At 35.0% G+C, this 17,176-nt stretch overlaps 1 protein-coding gene across 1 annotated transcript in view; it reads left to right on the plus strand.

Annotated features, from left to right (window-relative positions):
- Positions 1-956: 956 nt before the first annotated feature.
- Positions 957-17,176, plus strand: part of LOC139974468 (transient receptor potential cation channel subfamily A member 1-like) — a 61,487-nt gene continuing 45,267 nt past the window's right edge. Inside the window, exons 1-3 of the mRNA XM_071981643.1 lie at positions 957-1,154; positions 3,574-3,730; positions 12,257-12,432. Coding sequence (XP_071837744.1) covers positions 972-1,154; positions 3,574-3,730; positions 12,257-12,432 — 516 coding nt within the window. The 5' untranslated portion in view covers positions 957-971. The remainder of the gene's footprint in view (positions 1,155-3,573; positions 3,731-12,256; positions 12,433-17,176) is intronic.

Here is a 17,176-nt window from a genome sequence, read left to right on the forward strand (position 1 = left end):
AGGAGTATTAATCAATATATTTGCATTTTCATATTGGTTTTTTTATTTCTTAATATTATTGTCTTCCCATAATACTCTCAATATATCATATAGTATTCAAATAGCGCCACCTAATCGCTCTACGCATGCGGTTGTAGTGCAGCTCCTTATATTATCGTATACAGTAAGCGCCATCTGTTCATCTGGAATAGCCAGTTTAAGTGATAGACGATGTAAGACTCATGGTCTGTTTCCTTCGAGCAGTTAGTTAAACTCATGAGATTACAAAAGGAACATCGAATCTTAAAGGCGGATTAGTAGTAACAGTATACAAAGAAGTTGGTTTTTGTGTTAAGAGAAACCGAGGAAAATAAAATTTTATTTTCTGTTCCGCGTGTTGGATGTCTTTTTCTTCAAAACGAGATTGGAGAGAATAAAGTTGTCACAGTATTGTGTTCTTTTCCTCTGTCCGAAAATAATTTGAAGCGATTTGAGATGAAGTCAGTTTGACATTTTACAAGTTACAAGAATCATCTTTCAGTGGTGGTCACGTATTGCCATACTCTTGTTATAATTAGTTCTGCAAAAGAGAAAGAAAACCAATTGTCTATATTTTTCAACGGATTTTCTCCGATACCTCAAATGGGATTCTCGATGTTTCTTCTTACTGAATAGAGAGCAATTTGGTGTTATACTTGTGTACAACAGCAGTACAGTAGCGTTTGATGCTTAATTAATTGACGTTCACAGTCTCTGACATTTCATGGAATCCAATTGTTTTAATCGGCTAGTTAGAAGTGATCTGATCATAGTCAAATATCGTACCCCATCCATGAAATCAGTTACAGTATCGATCATTTAAAAGAAAATAATTGAATCAAAATTGAGGCCTCAGCGTCAGATTTGATTGCAATTACTTTTGACGGTGATTTCGCAACTTAAAAGATCCTTTATATATAGTTTTCCATTCTGCGAATCAGTCCGTAAAAAATATGCCTGCAAAATGGTTCAGCACGTTTTATGACAGAATCCACAGAGGTCGTGAAGTTCCCACTGAAGCTGACGATGGGGACTTTTATAATAATAAGAACGGTAAAAATCATGTAGAGAACGGCGATAATCTACATATGGGAGAGGTATGCAGCATATTCGACAGTCCTTACCGCATACTTAGGGTAAGTGCTTTTCATTATGATATACAAATTATATAGTTATTGTACCAGATATGCAGTGGAAAACTGCTATAATAGACATATTTGTGAGGTATGCATGAATTATCTTCGACAGTAGTTAACGCAAGCTTAGGGCAAGTTGTTTCGAAAAGCATATCAAAATATACAATACATTGTAATAATTTCATTCTTACAGTTAAGAAATGTGAGCAAATCCACTCTGCATATAGTCGTAGCCATGAACCCGTCAAAATCATTACCTCCTTCGCGTTAACAGTTACTAAGTTCACTTTAATATCTTAATCTTAGCTTAGACATCAGATTTTGTTTATCATATCTGCAACCGACAGACATATACTGGATATAAAGTAATTCGGTGTCATATGTACAGTATACCGAATACATTGTATAGTAACACATGTTACACATGTAACACATGTAACGACCATGTTTCTAAGGCACTGCCAGACTTTTGTTGTCAGACTTTTGTTGGTGTCTGCGAAATTTACATATTCACCACGGTATTTTACACAGATGTTGAACAAGTTATTCGGTCCGTCTGCATTTACTCAGTATTTTTAAACATTGGCAACACCCTACGTAATCAATAAAATCATTCTTAAGTCAGTTGACATCTATATGTTATAACACAGGTTCACTGCAGCTACAGCAAATCAATGTTCATCATTGAATTCCCATATGACCGACCTTCATCGTTGGCACTGTATCATATTTTTATATCCTCATTTATATGCTCATTAACACATGACACTTCAACCCATTAATTTCTTTTATTATCTCATAGACACCGAATTGCGCTTACAAAAACTAATTTTAAGCTTATATCAGACGCGGTATATTTACCCTTGGTAAAAGTCTGACAGTATTATGAAGGTATTTTATTACAGTTAAGTCATTGTCCATTCATAATAATGAAGTTTTAAGAGGTTTTTGACAGACGACAGATACCGGATGCCTTGCTATAATATTTTTCGAACGACAACGAAACTGTATAGGCTAATATATATTATGAGCATATGTGAGACGATTCTGAATTACAATAAACGTGGTCAGTTTTATATAACGACAGTAAAGGCTTTAACTCATCAATCAAAGGAAGTTCATCGTAACGACCCACATGCTGATACATAAATTACAAAATACACATCTTTTCAGATCGCGATTGGTAATGGATTGTAAATTTTTGCAAAACAAAAGAATTTTAACCAAAGTTAAAACGTCCATTGGTTGAATCATTGCAAAGTCAATACCGTCTACAGCTCTTGTAAATGTATAGGTCCTTAGTATCATCGTGGGAGTTATCAGTATTAGGCCTGCCGATGTGATTTTTATGGATTCTTCTTTTAACATTTGTTGAAGTTGTAATATATCTGACCAATATTTGACTTTCTATAGCCTATTTGGTAGCAATATATTGCTGACAAATAAATAAGCAATGTTTACGAATACAAAAAAATGTTTACGTATAAAAAAAATAACTGTTCTACGTATAAATAAGCAATGCTAGTCCTCAGGTGTACTTCGACCACATAATTAATGAAATTGCATGAATAACAGAAAACGGGCCAATCATATGCGTAATACCGGGAGCACTAAACTGGTAACTATGGTGAATTAATAGAACGAATTTTCGTTGTACATATATTAATGTAGCCTAGTGTTATAAAACACTATTATCCGCATAGCATTGGATGTTGTTGTGTAAACTGATATACGGAAAGTTCCATAACACTGCGCGGCATATGTTTGTAGTATAGTGTGACAACATCCATTCCAAACATTGTCATTGACAAGACGTCAGACATCATTTTCATGTTAATAGAACTGTAACATTAAAGTATACTTGCTATAAAAGTTTAAATCTAGCTTGAAACATACACTGTTTTCTCGAATTTCATTCGTTTAAAGTTACGGTATTTTATAAACATTGCGCTACCATGTTATTAACACTATTACTTAAAATATAGAAGAAAACATACGGATGAAACCATAAGAGAGAAATAACACGAAAAACGCTGTTTTGTTTAATGCAGAAATTCACCCTATTATATACTTCCGTACCCAAATCTGCTAACGCTGATTCATATCACAGTATTCTCGCATCTCCCGAAAACAGAACAGATAAATAGGATATACACTGTCTTAATCAAAATGCCTAGATGAACATACACTAGAAAAACACGCATAATAAAGTAGTACCGGTAGTTTCATAACTAATATATATTTATCGGATACATACTACTTGCTTTATGGATCTTCTATTGCCCGCCATATATCATTCACAGGTGTTTCGTACCCCTGAGGGTTACATATTTTTGTCTTTTGAGTTGAGTTGCGGCCTCTTTGAATAACATTCCGCTGCGAATGTTCAAGGCTCTTGTCTCATTTGCATATTACACAGGTCGCTGCGAGCGGGTCTTTTCAGGAGTTCAAACGACTTTACGACAAAGATAACAAGCGACTGAGTTTTCGTGACGTCAATGGGGCGCTGGCTATCCACCATGCAGCTGGTGGAGGGAATGTGGAAATTTTGAGATTCATCCTCGAAAAGGGAACAGGTAGGGTACAGTTTTGTATTTTGTAATATATATATACTGGTTTCCATTTATAATATGGTGTCGGGCGGATTGTTATGTAATGGAGGTTTGACTTAAGAAATTATACTTCGAACAAGTTCGAACATGTAATTCATCCTTATGTTGTGTGATACAACAGAAAACCCGTGACCTTCACTTCTGTTCGAAGATCGAAAGTACCTCAGTGATTTCCTACGCAGGACAATATTAATGTAAACACACAGACAAAACCTTAAACATTCAGTTTATTACGTTCACTAGAGATTCTAGAATTTCTAGGTTACGTTTATTTTATTGTCACGCTCGATTTGCCCCGTGGCTTTTGACGTCTCCTTATTTGCCAAAAAATTGAATCCGCTCAGCCTCGACACAATTCCCTCGGGGATAGCATTGAAGAAAGTTAACACCTCCATAAGCTGATCTGTGAATGTCAATTAAGAAGCTTATCTAGCGTGACCAAGGAATGTGACATAAATATGAAAAATATACTTGTTTTTGTTGATACGTTTTAATGTTTCCCTCCAACAGAGACTTAGGATCCATCAATTTGACAGTGTCGCTTTGGTCTGTTACATAAATGACGTAACATATTAATACCATACCGGAATAATGTCACACTATATCCTATTAAATAATGTATGGTTTGTCGTTAAGGGAGGAGAAACATTTGTAGCGAAATTAAATCGCCAAGTTTCCTACATTTGCACGGATTATCTTCCATCTGTCCATCGGTTTGCATATACTTAAACTTAGATCCGCAAATTTGTTTGTATAAACTCATTCCATTGTATAATGAAAATTAATTGAAAAGAAGCACTACCCTTATCTGTTTGGTTGCTAGCTTAAGGAGCAAACGGGGACAGACATATCAGAATATCTGCCAATCAATCATAGGCAGTATAGATGCTACAGAGACGAGGAAACGTTCAAGGCCTTATTTCCTAAGTCTCGAAGCGAAGTCCATTGGCAAATCCACTCTCGCGCTATTCTCTGTGGCAGAATAACAAAATTTTGGGAGCAATACGCATCGGTTAGGACTATTTCCGGAATATGATTGGGAGATGGGAGTTAGGGGGAAAGAATTGGTTTTGACGTAGGTGATGTTGATTAATTCTATCAAGGGCGTCGAAAAACATTATATCCTTTCAGGTCTTGCGTTAAATCATTAAATCGGTCAGTTATATGGACCAGAATATGTAAAGCTATACAAGGATGGCTCAAGATGGATGAATCTGGGACGTAGCATGGCGAAGAACCGATAGGGGCAGATAATCCATCACAAAATTACCTCAAAAACACTCAAGGAAGTGAATCTTCTGACGTTCGCAAATGCGATTGTGATTAAGGATTTTACTGAGATTGGTGGATTTTTCTTTTAGGGAGGGGGTGAGGGGGTCAAATGGGCACTTTTAGAGTGTTATTTACAAGAAAACATTAACAACAAACGACACTCAGTGGCGGCACCAGCCAATGCAATCTGGGGAGGGGCCAACTAGGGGACAAGGGCTATTTTGGGGATCCAAATTATAACACTGATATGGGGCAGTGGTATAAGGGGAGGGGTCCCCCCCCCCCTTGTGAATATCTCTACAAATAAAGTGACTTAGACGCAAGATGGTGCTATCATTTGACAATTTTTCACATTAATGCTTTGCATTGGAAGCTTTTTCTAATACAAATGTCTAGCATAGTTCTGTATATTTTGGATAAGCAGCAGATCTGATTGGTGGAGACTGGGGCGGGGGGGGGATGGAAAATGCGTGGGGTGAATTTGCCCTCATGCGCCCCACCCTGAACACTTCAGTAATAACAAATTGGGTACTTCTAATCTAAGAAAAGGGACATTTTCTTGTACATCTTTCAAAATTGAGAGGGCATGTTTCCCCTGTGTTTACCATGGCCCCGCCGACGTTTAAATTAAGTTACACTGCAACCCAAATCTGTGACCCAAAATAATTAAATCTATTTAACAACAACCAAAAATTAAGGCATTTAGAACATTCGACTTTAATCTAATATACTTGTTATGTGGCGTTAATGCATATGTGGTCATAGTCGCCGCGTTCTGGACACCTCTTAGAAAAACAGCCTAAACTGGGTACTATATTTACCACATAGAACTGATTAATTTGCACACACACAGTTATTTTCTTTGTCTCAACGATTCATTAAGATAATTAAGGTGGAGAAGAACGACTGCAAAGCAGGAAATGTTGTAATTAGTTTGTTATCACTAAAAATCTAATGCATCGAATGATATGTATCATAAACAGTTTTTTGTTTAAACCTGCTAACAAAAGCTTAAATCCATTAACTTTATGGTTACCATTACATGCTAACGACCAATGGATGAATTCACTTGACAGTCGTTTACCCTGAATAAGAGCTAAATGCTATCAGATAATATTCGCCTTACATCCAGCAATCAGCGAAATGAGCAGCTAATAATGTCATCCAGAATGATATATAATCCACATCCTGAAATATAAGTCGACATATGAATGTTTATGTTACTCCTGTAAACGCGGTATACGCACGATGACACGTAACACGTTTTACGTGTCAGTTACACAGTATGAACATCTAGGTTTAAACAGCCAGTTGGGACAATTTCCTAACATGTTAATAACTCTCTCAACTGTACTCCAATATCATGCTCTTAAGCACTGCTATTGACAGTACAAACAGTTCTTAACTTTGATCTGATAGAAACATGATATTCATACTGCTCGTACTGACAAAACGAGTGCTCCGCAGCGGGACATGACACTACAGTATAGCAAAAAATGGTGAGTTTAAAGAGCAACATCGTGAATATTAATATATCCATATAGAGTTCTACAGTTTGAGCGCCATGAAGACGGTATGCGTACAAATATACAAGAGATACTCGGAATTTTAATGGATTTTATAAACTGATTTCCAAATAACATGTACGTAAGCTGGCAATGTACAACATTAATGATTACTTCAGTCACGTAACAACTTAAACCAAGTCGGCCCTCAGATCAGTCCAAATTGTAAACAGTTCAATGTTGATGTTTTTGTTGTTGTTTTTTGTTTTAGAAATTTCATTTCAACAAGAAGGCTGCCAAGCATAATTCGTCCGTGACATTATGCAGTGTAAATATGTTATGATGTCAAATTGCAAAAGTCTGATATTGTCCTATTAAACTCCGTGTTGATTGTATGGATCTAACACGGAGTTCTCAGTGGTAAACTGTAAGTTACACGGTCATTTTGGGTTACCGAACTTCCATTCTTCAAAGTTTACATTCAAAGTAGCATTGCAACGCAACCTATCACAGTATCATCAAAGGTCTAATATGTGTTTAAGTTAGTTTTGAGTCTCATGTCAGGCAAACTCTTAAGATAATAAGTAGCTTTCAAACGACTTTCAATTAGTCACGTGATTAAACCCATACTCACCGCCAGTATAAGTAACCGTAATGTAAACGACGCAACACTATAGTGAAGGTGATGTACGCTATCATAACGGATGCGACTCTGATCATGCGCACTTCAGTTTGTAAAGCGTCTAAACAGGGTTGTTCTACTTATACGTATCATCACTATTACATCATATATTGAATATAATTAATAAAGTCAAGACAAGACACGATACAAACGGTAGGCGTATCCATGGCCAAATCTTACATAAAATGTTTAATAGTGTTTTACTACAGTTCCCATGCGTATCATTTGCGACAACATCTTACGTTACAAATCGAAACACATTGAAACACGTGGATTTAATCATCATTGTTAGTATTCATTGTCCCACAGAACTACACATATAACATATGGTTAAAGTGTCTAACTTTACTTACCCTAAATGTCGATTTTCGATTTGTGTAACCTAATAAACAACGTACGTCTTTTCTGACTTCATTTCATTGTATTAATATTATTACTTCTTTTTCCATACGTATATATTATGATATTAACAGATGTTTCTTGCACATTTCACTACTATAGCTCAGTGATCGTTTATTGCATGCATGGAGAAATGCTTAGAGGAGTTTGGTTTTCTTTAATTAAATCTGTCCTATAGAAATGTCCGGATTTATCATCAAAGTTTAATTCACTATTTGGAATCAAACAGGACCCACCTGTCTTCTATCGTATATGGATGGCACGCGGCATTTAGATTTATTTACCAAACGTTACGTCAATGGTAACAGACGTCTTCCATAATCGTTTCCAGGATTTCCAGGATTTTTATAACACAATCTAAAACACCTGGAGTCCCTGCATTTCTAGACTAATGTAGAGAGAGAAAAATCCGGAGTTTCATGTGACTCTTTTTCTCTGTTTTATCTGATACAACCAATCATAATGAACATGCCCCATAACGTTAGAAGAAGGAAGTATTAAAAGATTAATCATTTTGATACCAGATGGTGACATGTGACACGTGCAACGTGACACGTACGCAAGAAATGACATCTTGAGAATGTTGTGTGATTAAATATGTATGCGTATTAATAAAGGGATGTGGGTTATGTATATTATACGCAAGCGATGGTTTATGTTGTTAATAAGCATTATAAAATTCACCACTACCCACCCATCTTCCTATATACCAGATTCACTCGAGTAAGTAGTAGCACACCTTTCCATGAGAACCCTTTGGAGTAACTGCAGTTGTTCAAAAATAGTGCCATCCGCTGGCATTGGTATTAAAACTCGGGAAATAACAACATCATATAATCGTGTAAGGTTCAAAGACGACTATGTACATTACTTGGTGAAGTTGGTGCGTGTTTTAATGTGTTAACTCGTTGAAAATAGTTTTCGTTTTTCTATGTTACAATTATATCCAACATTAACGAATATTAAAACAATTGTTGTGATATTTATTCCAGCAATATATATTTGTATATATATATATATATATATACACTATATATATATATATACACTATATATATATATACACTATATATACATATATATATATATTTATTTATTTATATATATATATATATATATTTATTTATTTATATATATATATATATGTGTATATATTTCGGCTGTAAAATAATTAATTATTTTACAGTCGAAAAAAGGGATATTTCTTTTACGAAAATGTACCACTGATAATGCATACATGGTCTTTCAAACGTGACGCTGAAATAAGCGGTTACTTCCCCTTATGCAATGCAGTTATTTTAATTATCTCATGTTATGACATGATAGTTAACTACCTTTAGTTAATTTGTAATTCGTTGTAAAAATGACATATGATTATATCAATCACCTGAACTAGTTTTCAAAAGATGAACATTCTACTCCATAGCTACCCCTTTCTCCATTTTTTTTTTCGTTTTTTAAATCATTCATTCCTCGCTGTCAAGCTGAACATCTAGAGTTTCTGATGTATGGGAGGCCGTTCTAATATACAACGACATCATATACTGGTTAGACAAAACGTGCTTGGTGTCGATCTCTAGAAATATGTAAGCGTGATATCTCAATCGTTATAGAGCCAGATGGGTTGCTGCCCGACAAATGTCTACAAATAGATAGAGCACATGCATTATAGGCCCCCGATAATGTATTTTACATCAACGTTCTGATATAACATACTACAGTGCTGTTGATATTCAGATGCTTTTTCTTAATCTTATTCTTCTGTGGGATTTTGTCCTTAACTACGAAACAACTACCATGTGTAATAGCATAAGCTGTTCAATTGGAATACAAATCACTAAGATATTTGACGCCTTTTGTATAATCAAAGCCAAGTTAATCGGTTTAATCAATTTTGAAGAGGGTGGTCGGCGAATTGTTCATTTAACTTCAACAGTAAATGTGCTCACTGACCTTAACGTAATGACGATGAAGACAATTTCGTGGTTTTGATTGCCAACGAAATCCATTAAGGACCATTACTGTACGTGAATAATAGCGCGAGGATTGTTTGACCATTTCGAAGAAGACAGCCATTGAGATTCGTAAACAATATAATTAATCTATGGGAATCTGTGAGCTTTGGATGCAAAAATAAAAGAAAAAACGCTCCGGAATATATAAATTTATCCATTTTCGGAGAAACGTCTTTGTTAGGTGATGATTCACATTGATATATTGATAACACGATAGGCTGACATTGTCAATCTTAATACCTTACTAAAAAGGAAGAAATGTTCTTGTGTTTGAATCACACGATTATCCTGACATATATATATATATAGTGTTTACAAATATGTTTCTTTGATTTTTAACTACTTTGCATGTACAAACAATTTCATTTATTCGTTATTTACGAGTAATAAAAATGATATGCTGTGATGTTAATTAAATATCTGAAAGAAAAATGAACGTTAACAAATGTTCCATTAGAAACTGTAATTTCATTAACAGTATATCATGTTACTATTAATATACTTCTGTAATACTATGGATATACTACGGAATGTACAGTTCACCTCAAAGTATTACTCACGCGACTTCTATGAGATAAACAGCCATCATTAACACTTTGATTAGTTATACTATACTGCCAATAAAGTATACTGTAGGAATTGTCTTAAAGTAATGTTTAATGTCAATACGGATCAAGGAGTTTAGAAAGAAAGGAAATGGTGCCGGGATCGTTGAAGCACAATCCATGAGGTGGATGGGTTATTTGGGGTCCTCCCCTGGCAAAGACTTCAAATGCATGGTGCAATCTGACGCGTATAGACTATAAACGAAGGTTTATGCTAATAAGTATATGTATATATAAATGTGTGTGTGTGTATATATATATATATATATATATATATGTGTGTGTGTGTGTGTGTTGCGTGCATGTGGAAGTAGTGACTGCATTGTTTGAATGAATGATTTAGAATATTTCATTACAATCATGAAATGTCGAAGGTCTAATACCAGCATGTTTAAGTTGCAAAGCTCTAAGAGGCTCTAAGAGCTATAATAGCGCTAAGAAGATGTTTCTTGGAACGTTCATGGGTTGATGATTTGTTATTGAAATTAAATTTACTATGAACAGATCATTTTACGTATGTCTATACAAGAAATGTTAGCTAATGCTGCGGGTAGAGTTGTATCTTTGACAAACAGACAGTTGATTATGTTAATTTTTGGGACATTTTAAATATCTTTACATGTTGGGTGAAAATTTCTAAGCCGACCAAATGCTTTTTGTACATGCATCTCAGAAACTATTTATATATATCTAAATATATCTAAATATATATATATATATCTAAATATATCTAAATATATCTAAATATATCTAAATATATATATATATATATATATATATATATATATATATATATATTGAATTACTGTGATGACGTCATTCACTCTGCCGTTGCCAGATGTGTTTACACGATAATTACCAAGTTTAAAACAAAGACGTATCTTCATTTGCTAGGATGTGGTTTTGACTAAAGCTTCAGAAAGTTTACAGTATGTGTGTTATGCAAACAACTTCAGCCTTCTGAATAGTCTTTTAAGGTATACGATCGATGTACTCAAGTTACGAGCGTAATTCTCCATAAGTAGCCTTTAATTGTTTTCCTCTCATCTGCAAGGATCAATTAACTTACCACTAAAATACACGAAGGGCCTGATAAATATTGAACCATGAGGGTTGTATGTTTTTTTGGACATCTGATATGGTACTTTGGTAGATAATATAAAATACAGACTTTGCTTACTTTGGAAATAATATTAGCTTTCTTAATAGTTTATACATATAGTGGCATTTACGCAACCATTCTAACAATACAGTTTTCGTTCAAGTGATGTGTTTATGACGAGAAAATGTTACAATGCAAACGCTATGAACTATTAGATTATACAGGTCTACAAGTGTGCGGTAATATATTTCACGAGAAATCAGAAGGCTTGCCCGACACACCTGATAGAGCCTTGAGTTACAATGATCTACGCATGTTATTAATTTAACCAGATCCAGAACAGCATCTTCAACTATCAGTGTTTCACGGTCTTCTGGACTCTAATTGGTAGTTAGTTCTCTGTAACAATTATTGCCTGATTCCCGTGACGGATGAAAGTAAGGGCATGATGACCAGTACATCACCAATCAAACTTTAAATTAGTATCTTGAAGCTTAATATAATTTCTGATTTTGCATATTTCATACAGTTTATCTATAATCGCTTGAAAACTTAGGTATCGAAGAACGAAATACCAAGCTGTTAATGTAACCACCCCTCTCCCTCCGCACCCGCCCTGTCCGAAGAACGATATTCCATATTCAGTATACATGTTAATGTAACCATGCACTCTGTCACGTAGTCTTCCTTTCTTTTACATTTTCATTAATAATCGTAACCTTTTTTTCTTCTTCTTGTTTACGCATGAAAGAAATTATTATAACTAATAACACTCTGAAGCGAGACATGACACTACCATATAGAAAAAAATGTCCCAGCTGGGTGTCAAATTAATGTTAAAACTGCTGTATGTGATCTTGCCGTTTATATCCATTACAGTGTTTACTATTACCTATATTTTTTCAATCAGATGTCGAAGAAACGGATAAGAATGGGAATACATCTCTTCAGTGGGCAGCGGAAAAGAATAAATGCGAGTCTATTGATGTCTTACTCCAGCACAGAGCAAAGGCCAATCGCTGTAACGTTCACGGAATGTCAGCCCTACACATCGCTTGTGAAAGTGATATGTCTGACGCAGTGGAGGTATGGCCAACTATTTTACAAATAGCATCTTTCTCTCCTTTTTTTTTGGCGGGTGGGGGTGGGGGCGTCCCAAGCATTCTTGATGATATTATGGTATGATAGTTTACTCATTTTACTTTTCTTATGGAGCTATACTTGCAAATATATTTATGGGTCTCGTAAAATCAAGAAGAAGGTTTGTACGGAAAAATTGTTAAGCTCTTCATTCACTGACGTGTAGTATATTTTTCTTCAAAATTTACAAAATCAATTTACGTTGCGATGCATATCAATAAGAAGACACCATAGTTACTGGCAACCATTTAACCTTAATTTTTGCTTACCTGAAGTTCAAGATTTTTTTTAATCCAATGTCAACGCAATGCAGTGAAAATATCGCAAACAAACAAAAACAAGAAACAGGTTGCTTCCACCTCACACATTGTGTATGGCCTCAAACCTGTTTGCTTCAATATTACTTCAGTTGGTACAAATAGGCACGTTGTCAATAATCAACTAACACCTCCACTAACACCCCATGCATGCAATGCACGCCATTTTACCCAAAATTCTTTTCTTTTTATTCGACTACACGTAAATTTCACTTAAAATACTCTCGAAAACTGCAAATTATTTGGGCTAGAATTTGTGTTTACCTGACTCTATTTCTAACCTTCGTTCCCCTCCCCCTTCCATTGATAGATATAAGCTCATCGTATCCGTAATTAGTTGGGAAAGTACTTCATATTGGGATCATATATGTGTATTATTATTTAAGTGCATGCATGTGATTGACTTGTATTTCAACTTTCTATATTATCTAGGACACTATTGTGATCTTCAGAAATAATTAATGCCTCAATTGAATTTGTTATGCATGTATCTTCGATACAGTGTGAGTGTAAAATCGAATGTTTCTCTTGGTATATTTCAATTCGTCATGCTTCCAGTCGCTTGCAGTTCAGAGTAGGGGGTTGGGTGGGGGAGGCGTGAAGCTTCAAGACGTTGACACAATCAGTAAAAGGATGATAAATTACTGGGAGGATTTGTGTGTGTGGGTGTGCGTTTGTTTTGTATTCTGACCGAGGACTTGAACAAAAGAATTCCAGGTCCTCGGTTGTGATTTCTAAAGAATCACCACGTCCTCGGAGGAATTCTATTGTATGGGGTATTGTTAAGGTTAGGGTACGTGGATTTGAACAATGGAAAATACAATAGGGTCCTCGGTCTAAATGTAATACAAGGGCGTGTGTGTGTGTGTTAATTTGCTTACTGTATTGCTATGGTGTACTGTGTGGGTATTCAGCCGCCAATGTAGTTTGTCTTTGTCTTACAAGTTTCTGCAGTAAAACATGTACCCATCACTAATTACCAACAGAGACTATACTTTGGCAGCTGCGCAGTTAAGGGTTTTCAGGAGCTGAGGCTCTTCACTTTTACTTCATCCAAACTTCACTTGACTCAATTGCAACATTAGAGGAAAGGGTGCCATGGTTGATTTGTTATTGAAGTTGTCTTGCAGTTTATTTGTTAACCACAAAAAAAAGAGATTATATATAATTATTCATGTAAGAACATGACTGATATTCTATTCATTGATTCAAAATGTCGGAACCAACCCTTAGAGGACACTGGTCACTGTGAGCCTTGCTTCAATGAGCCGCCTCTGGACTGCCTATTGCTACGCACGTGTACTACGTAGGGCGAAATATCGAGTGAATACTACAAGTACTAAAGAAGTATTATATACTTGCAATCAAAATCAACTCCATTCTTGATATATTTTGTTTTTATAGAGTTTGTATGATGCTTGAAACTTCACGCCTTTGTCGCTACTGCTTAGGAACACTAGCGGATGTATCTTAATATTATTTAAAGGTTTTGTCATCATTCTACAGAATTTGAAATGACAAACTTACAGAAATGAAAAAAAAAACTCGACAGATTGAAAGGCATTTAAAAACCACTACAGATCATTAACTTCCATTCACTTTACCACATTTTCTTCTTTTACCCATTTCCCCCCCCCCCCCCCCCATCAAAACACTTCACAGTACCACCAATCACGCGCAAGTACTACTTGATTCCATTACTTTACGCGAACGCTGCGAGCCTTCATTTTATAAAGGCAGTGTCCATTTGCCAAATCCTCTTACTAGTTACACCGTTAGCTCATTCCACAAAATTGGACAATGCATGTATATGGAGGCAAATCTTTTACCATGGCAGCACTCTATAGGCTTAATCTAAGTGCTGATGTTTAAGTAAAACTATTTTAATTGCCAATATTTAGACAAGACATATCATCTATTAGGTAAACTAAATATTTGTTGTAAATCTAGTGGCAACTTGGTTTAATTGGTGGCAGGGAATTTGACTTACCAAATGTAGCAAGCTCCTAAAATCTAAATTCATACCAACAAAAAAGGACTTAGTCTTCTGCGATAGCTATGTACAACTGTAAATTAGAGGTCTCATAATTCATGGAGACTATATAAGTGATATTTAAAGGCATGTATGAAAATTGTCCGAATTTAATCTACGTTAGTATAACCCAATTTCTTCGACTTGTTGTAATATGGTATTTTATTGCTTATAAATTCAGAAATTGTCTGTTCATTATGTTTAACAACTGTTCTCACAACCCGCCATATTCCACCTTTCATTTCTCTGCTATACAAAATGATTTTTTTTTCTTCAAATTAAATGACATATAGCATTTGATTGTATTCCATTAAGCAATACCATTTACTAATGCTACCAAAAATAGATTATGGCTGAGTATATGATTGCGATTCGCGAAATGAAACCACCACACTGCCATATGAGACTTCCATAACATGAGCATTACATGAACACTTCTAAGTGCAAAAGATCCTTGAACAATGTGGTCTCGTTAATCTCTTATATTAGATTTGGCATACCCCTGTGGGAATCAACCAATCATCTCTTGCGGTACTAATGGAGTGTAGATAACCTTAATATTGAAAATGAATCTTCCCTTAGGAACTTTAACGGTCGGTATTTGCGGGGTTGAGGAAATCTAATCTTGCACGAAGTAATGGTTGTATATATGATATTTCTTTAGAGTATGCTCGTTGTTTAAACCTATATAGCTTTAGTGTCAATAGATGTCTGAAATTGTGTAAAAAGTAAGACATTTTCAGTTTTGATCTGTGGGGAAAGAGCAGACAAAAAAAATAATTTCATACGTCTATGAAATTTCATTTAGAAAAGTTTGTAATTCAATAGTGTATCGTCCTCAATTCGGCTCACCGGTTTCTTTTCCCAGATAAGTTACTCCATAAAAAAACGTTGCATGGTATCAATTAAATGTTTTTCCTGCGTTGATCTTTAACATTCGTTCGCACAATATAGTATTTGATAAAGGCCATTTATGATCTTATTGAATTGAAGACTTTGGCGAAGTTATTTATGTAATTATAATAAATGAAAATCATCAAAACTGTAGCTCATTAACTTCAAGATTTCTTATTCCATTTTGGTACAACATACGCATTGACATAATTAAGGTTTATATCATATTCTTTTATTAACTTCCAGTAAGAGTGTAAACGAAAAAGCTGACACCTCGACATAATAAGGTATAATAAGGTTTAATCAGGTTTAATCAGGTTAATCAGGTTTATATCATATTCTTTTATTAACTTCCCCTAAGAGTGTGAACGAAAAAGCTGACACCTCGACATAATAAGGTATAATAAGGTTTAATCAGGTTAATCAGGTTTATATCATATTCTTTTATTAACTTCCCCTAAGAGTGTAAACGAAGAAGCTGACACCTCGACATAATAAGGTTTAATCAGGTTTAATCATGTTAATCAGGTTTTATCAGGTTTATATCATATTTATTTACTAATTTCCCGTAAGAGAGTATACGAAGAGGGTCTACAAGAAGCTGACACCTGCGAGACCAATTTCACCCCATATTCATTAAGCTTTATATACTCATTGACTAAGGCTTCGCTGAATGGAGCTATCCCTCTCGTAGCTGAGCAAATATTTGATATTATCTGGTTGGTTTATTATTGTTTACAGGACTTTTCCAATTTCATTAACTTTTGATTTTAAAGAGACGGTTATAATAGAATCTTACAAGTCTGGTTTATGTTTAATAATTAATCAATAATATAAAATATAATCACAATTAGGAACGTTGCAAACATGCGAATGGAAAGATTGTTTATGTTTGTTGTGAGGGTGATGGATGGGTGTTGCAATTTTCGTTGTGGGGGAGGGGGTTGGATGGAGTGCGTTTATTTGAGTTTCATTTTCTGACCTTTATAGTTATATGGTTGGATTTTCGTGGTACTTCTTTAAGCCTGTTACAATAATTCAACTGGAACATATTAGGCCTAGATGTTAATAAACAACCTTGGTTAAGAGGAATGATGCTTCAAGGTTTCGACAAGAATGACATACGATCGATCTTTCGCACTTTCACATCCAAGAGCTCATTGCACACTTAGATGAATTTTCTGACGTGTTTAATAGAACAATGGATTCGAAATCCCTATCATGCAACGTCCCTTTGAATTTATATTCTTCATTATGTTTGCCCCCTGGCAAATGTATAGTGATCCAAGGCTCTCCCGGCACAAGAATGTATACATTTGGATTGCAAAATATCTCCGAGTATTCCTAAAATTAATATTTCTCAAAAGAAAGAATTCATCGACCGATCTAATCTATACTACTTACATTTCATTTATCTTTATATTTCACTTGTAAATTATGTACCCCT

This window comes from Apostichopus japonicus, chromosome 9, assembly GCF_037975245.1.
Source record: "Apostichopus japonicus isolate 1M-3 chromosome 9, ASM3797524v1, whole genome shotgun sequence".
Lineage (NCBI taxonomy): Eukaryota > Metazoa > Echinodermata > Holothuroidea > Aspidochirotida > Stichopodidae > Apostichopus > Apostichopus japonicus.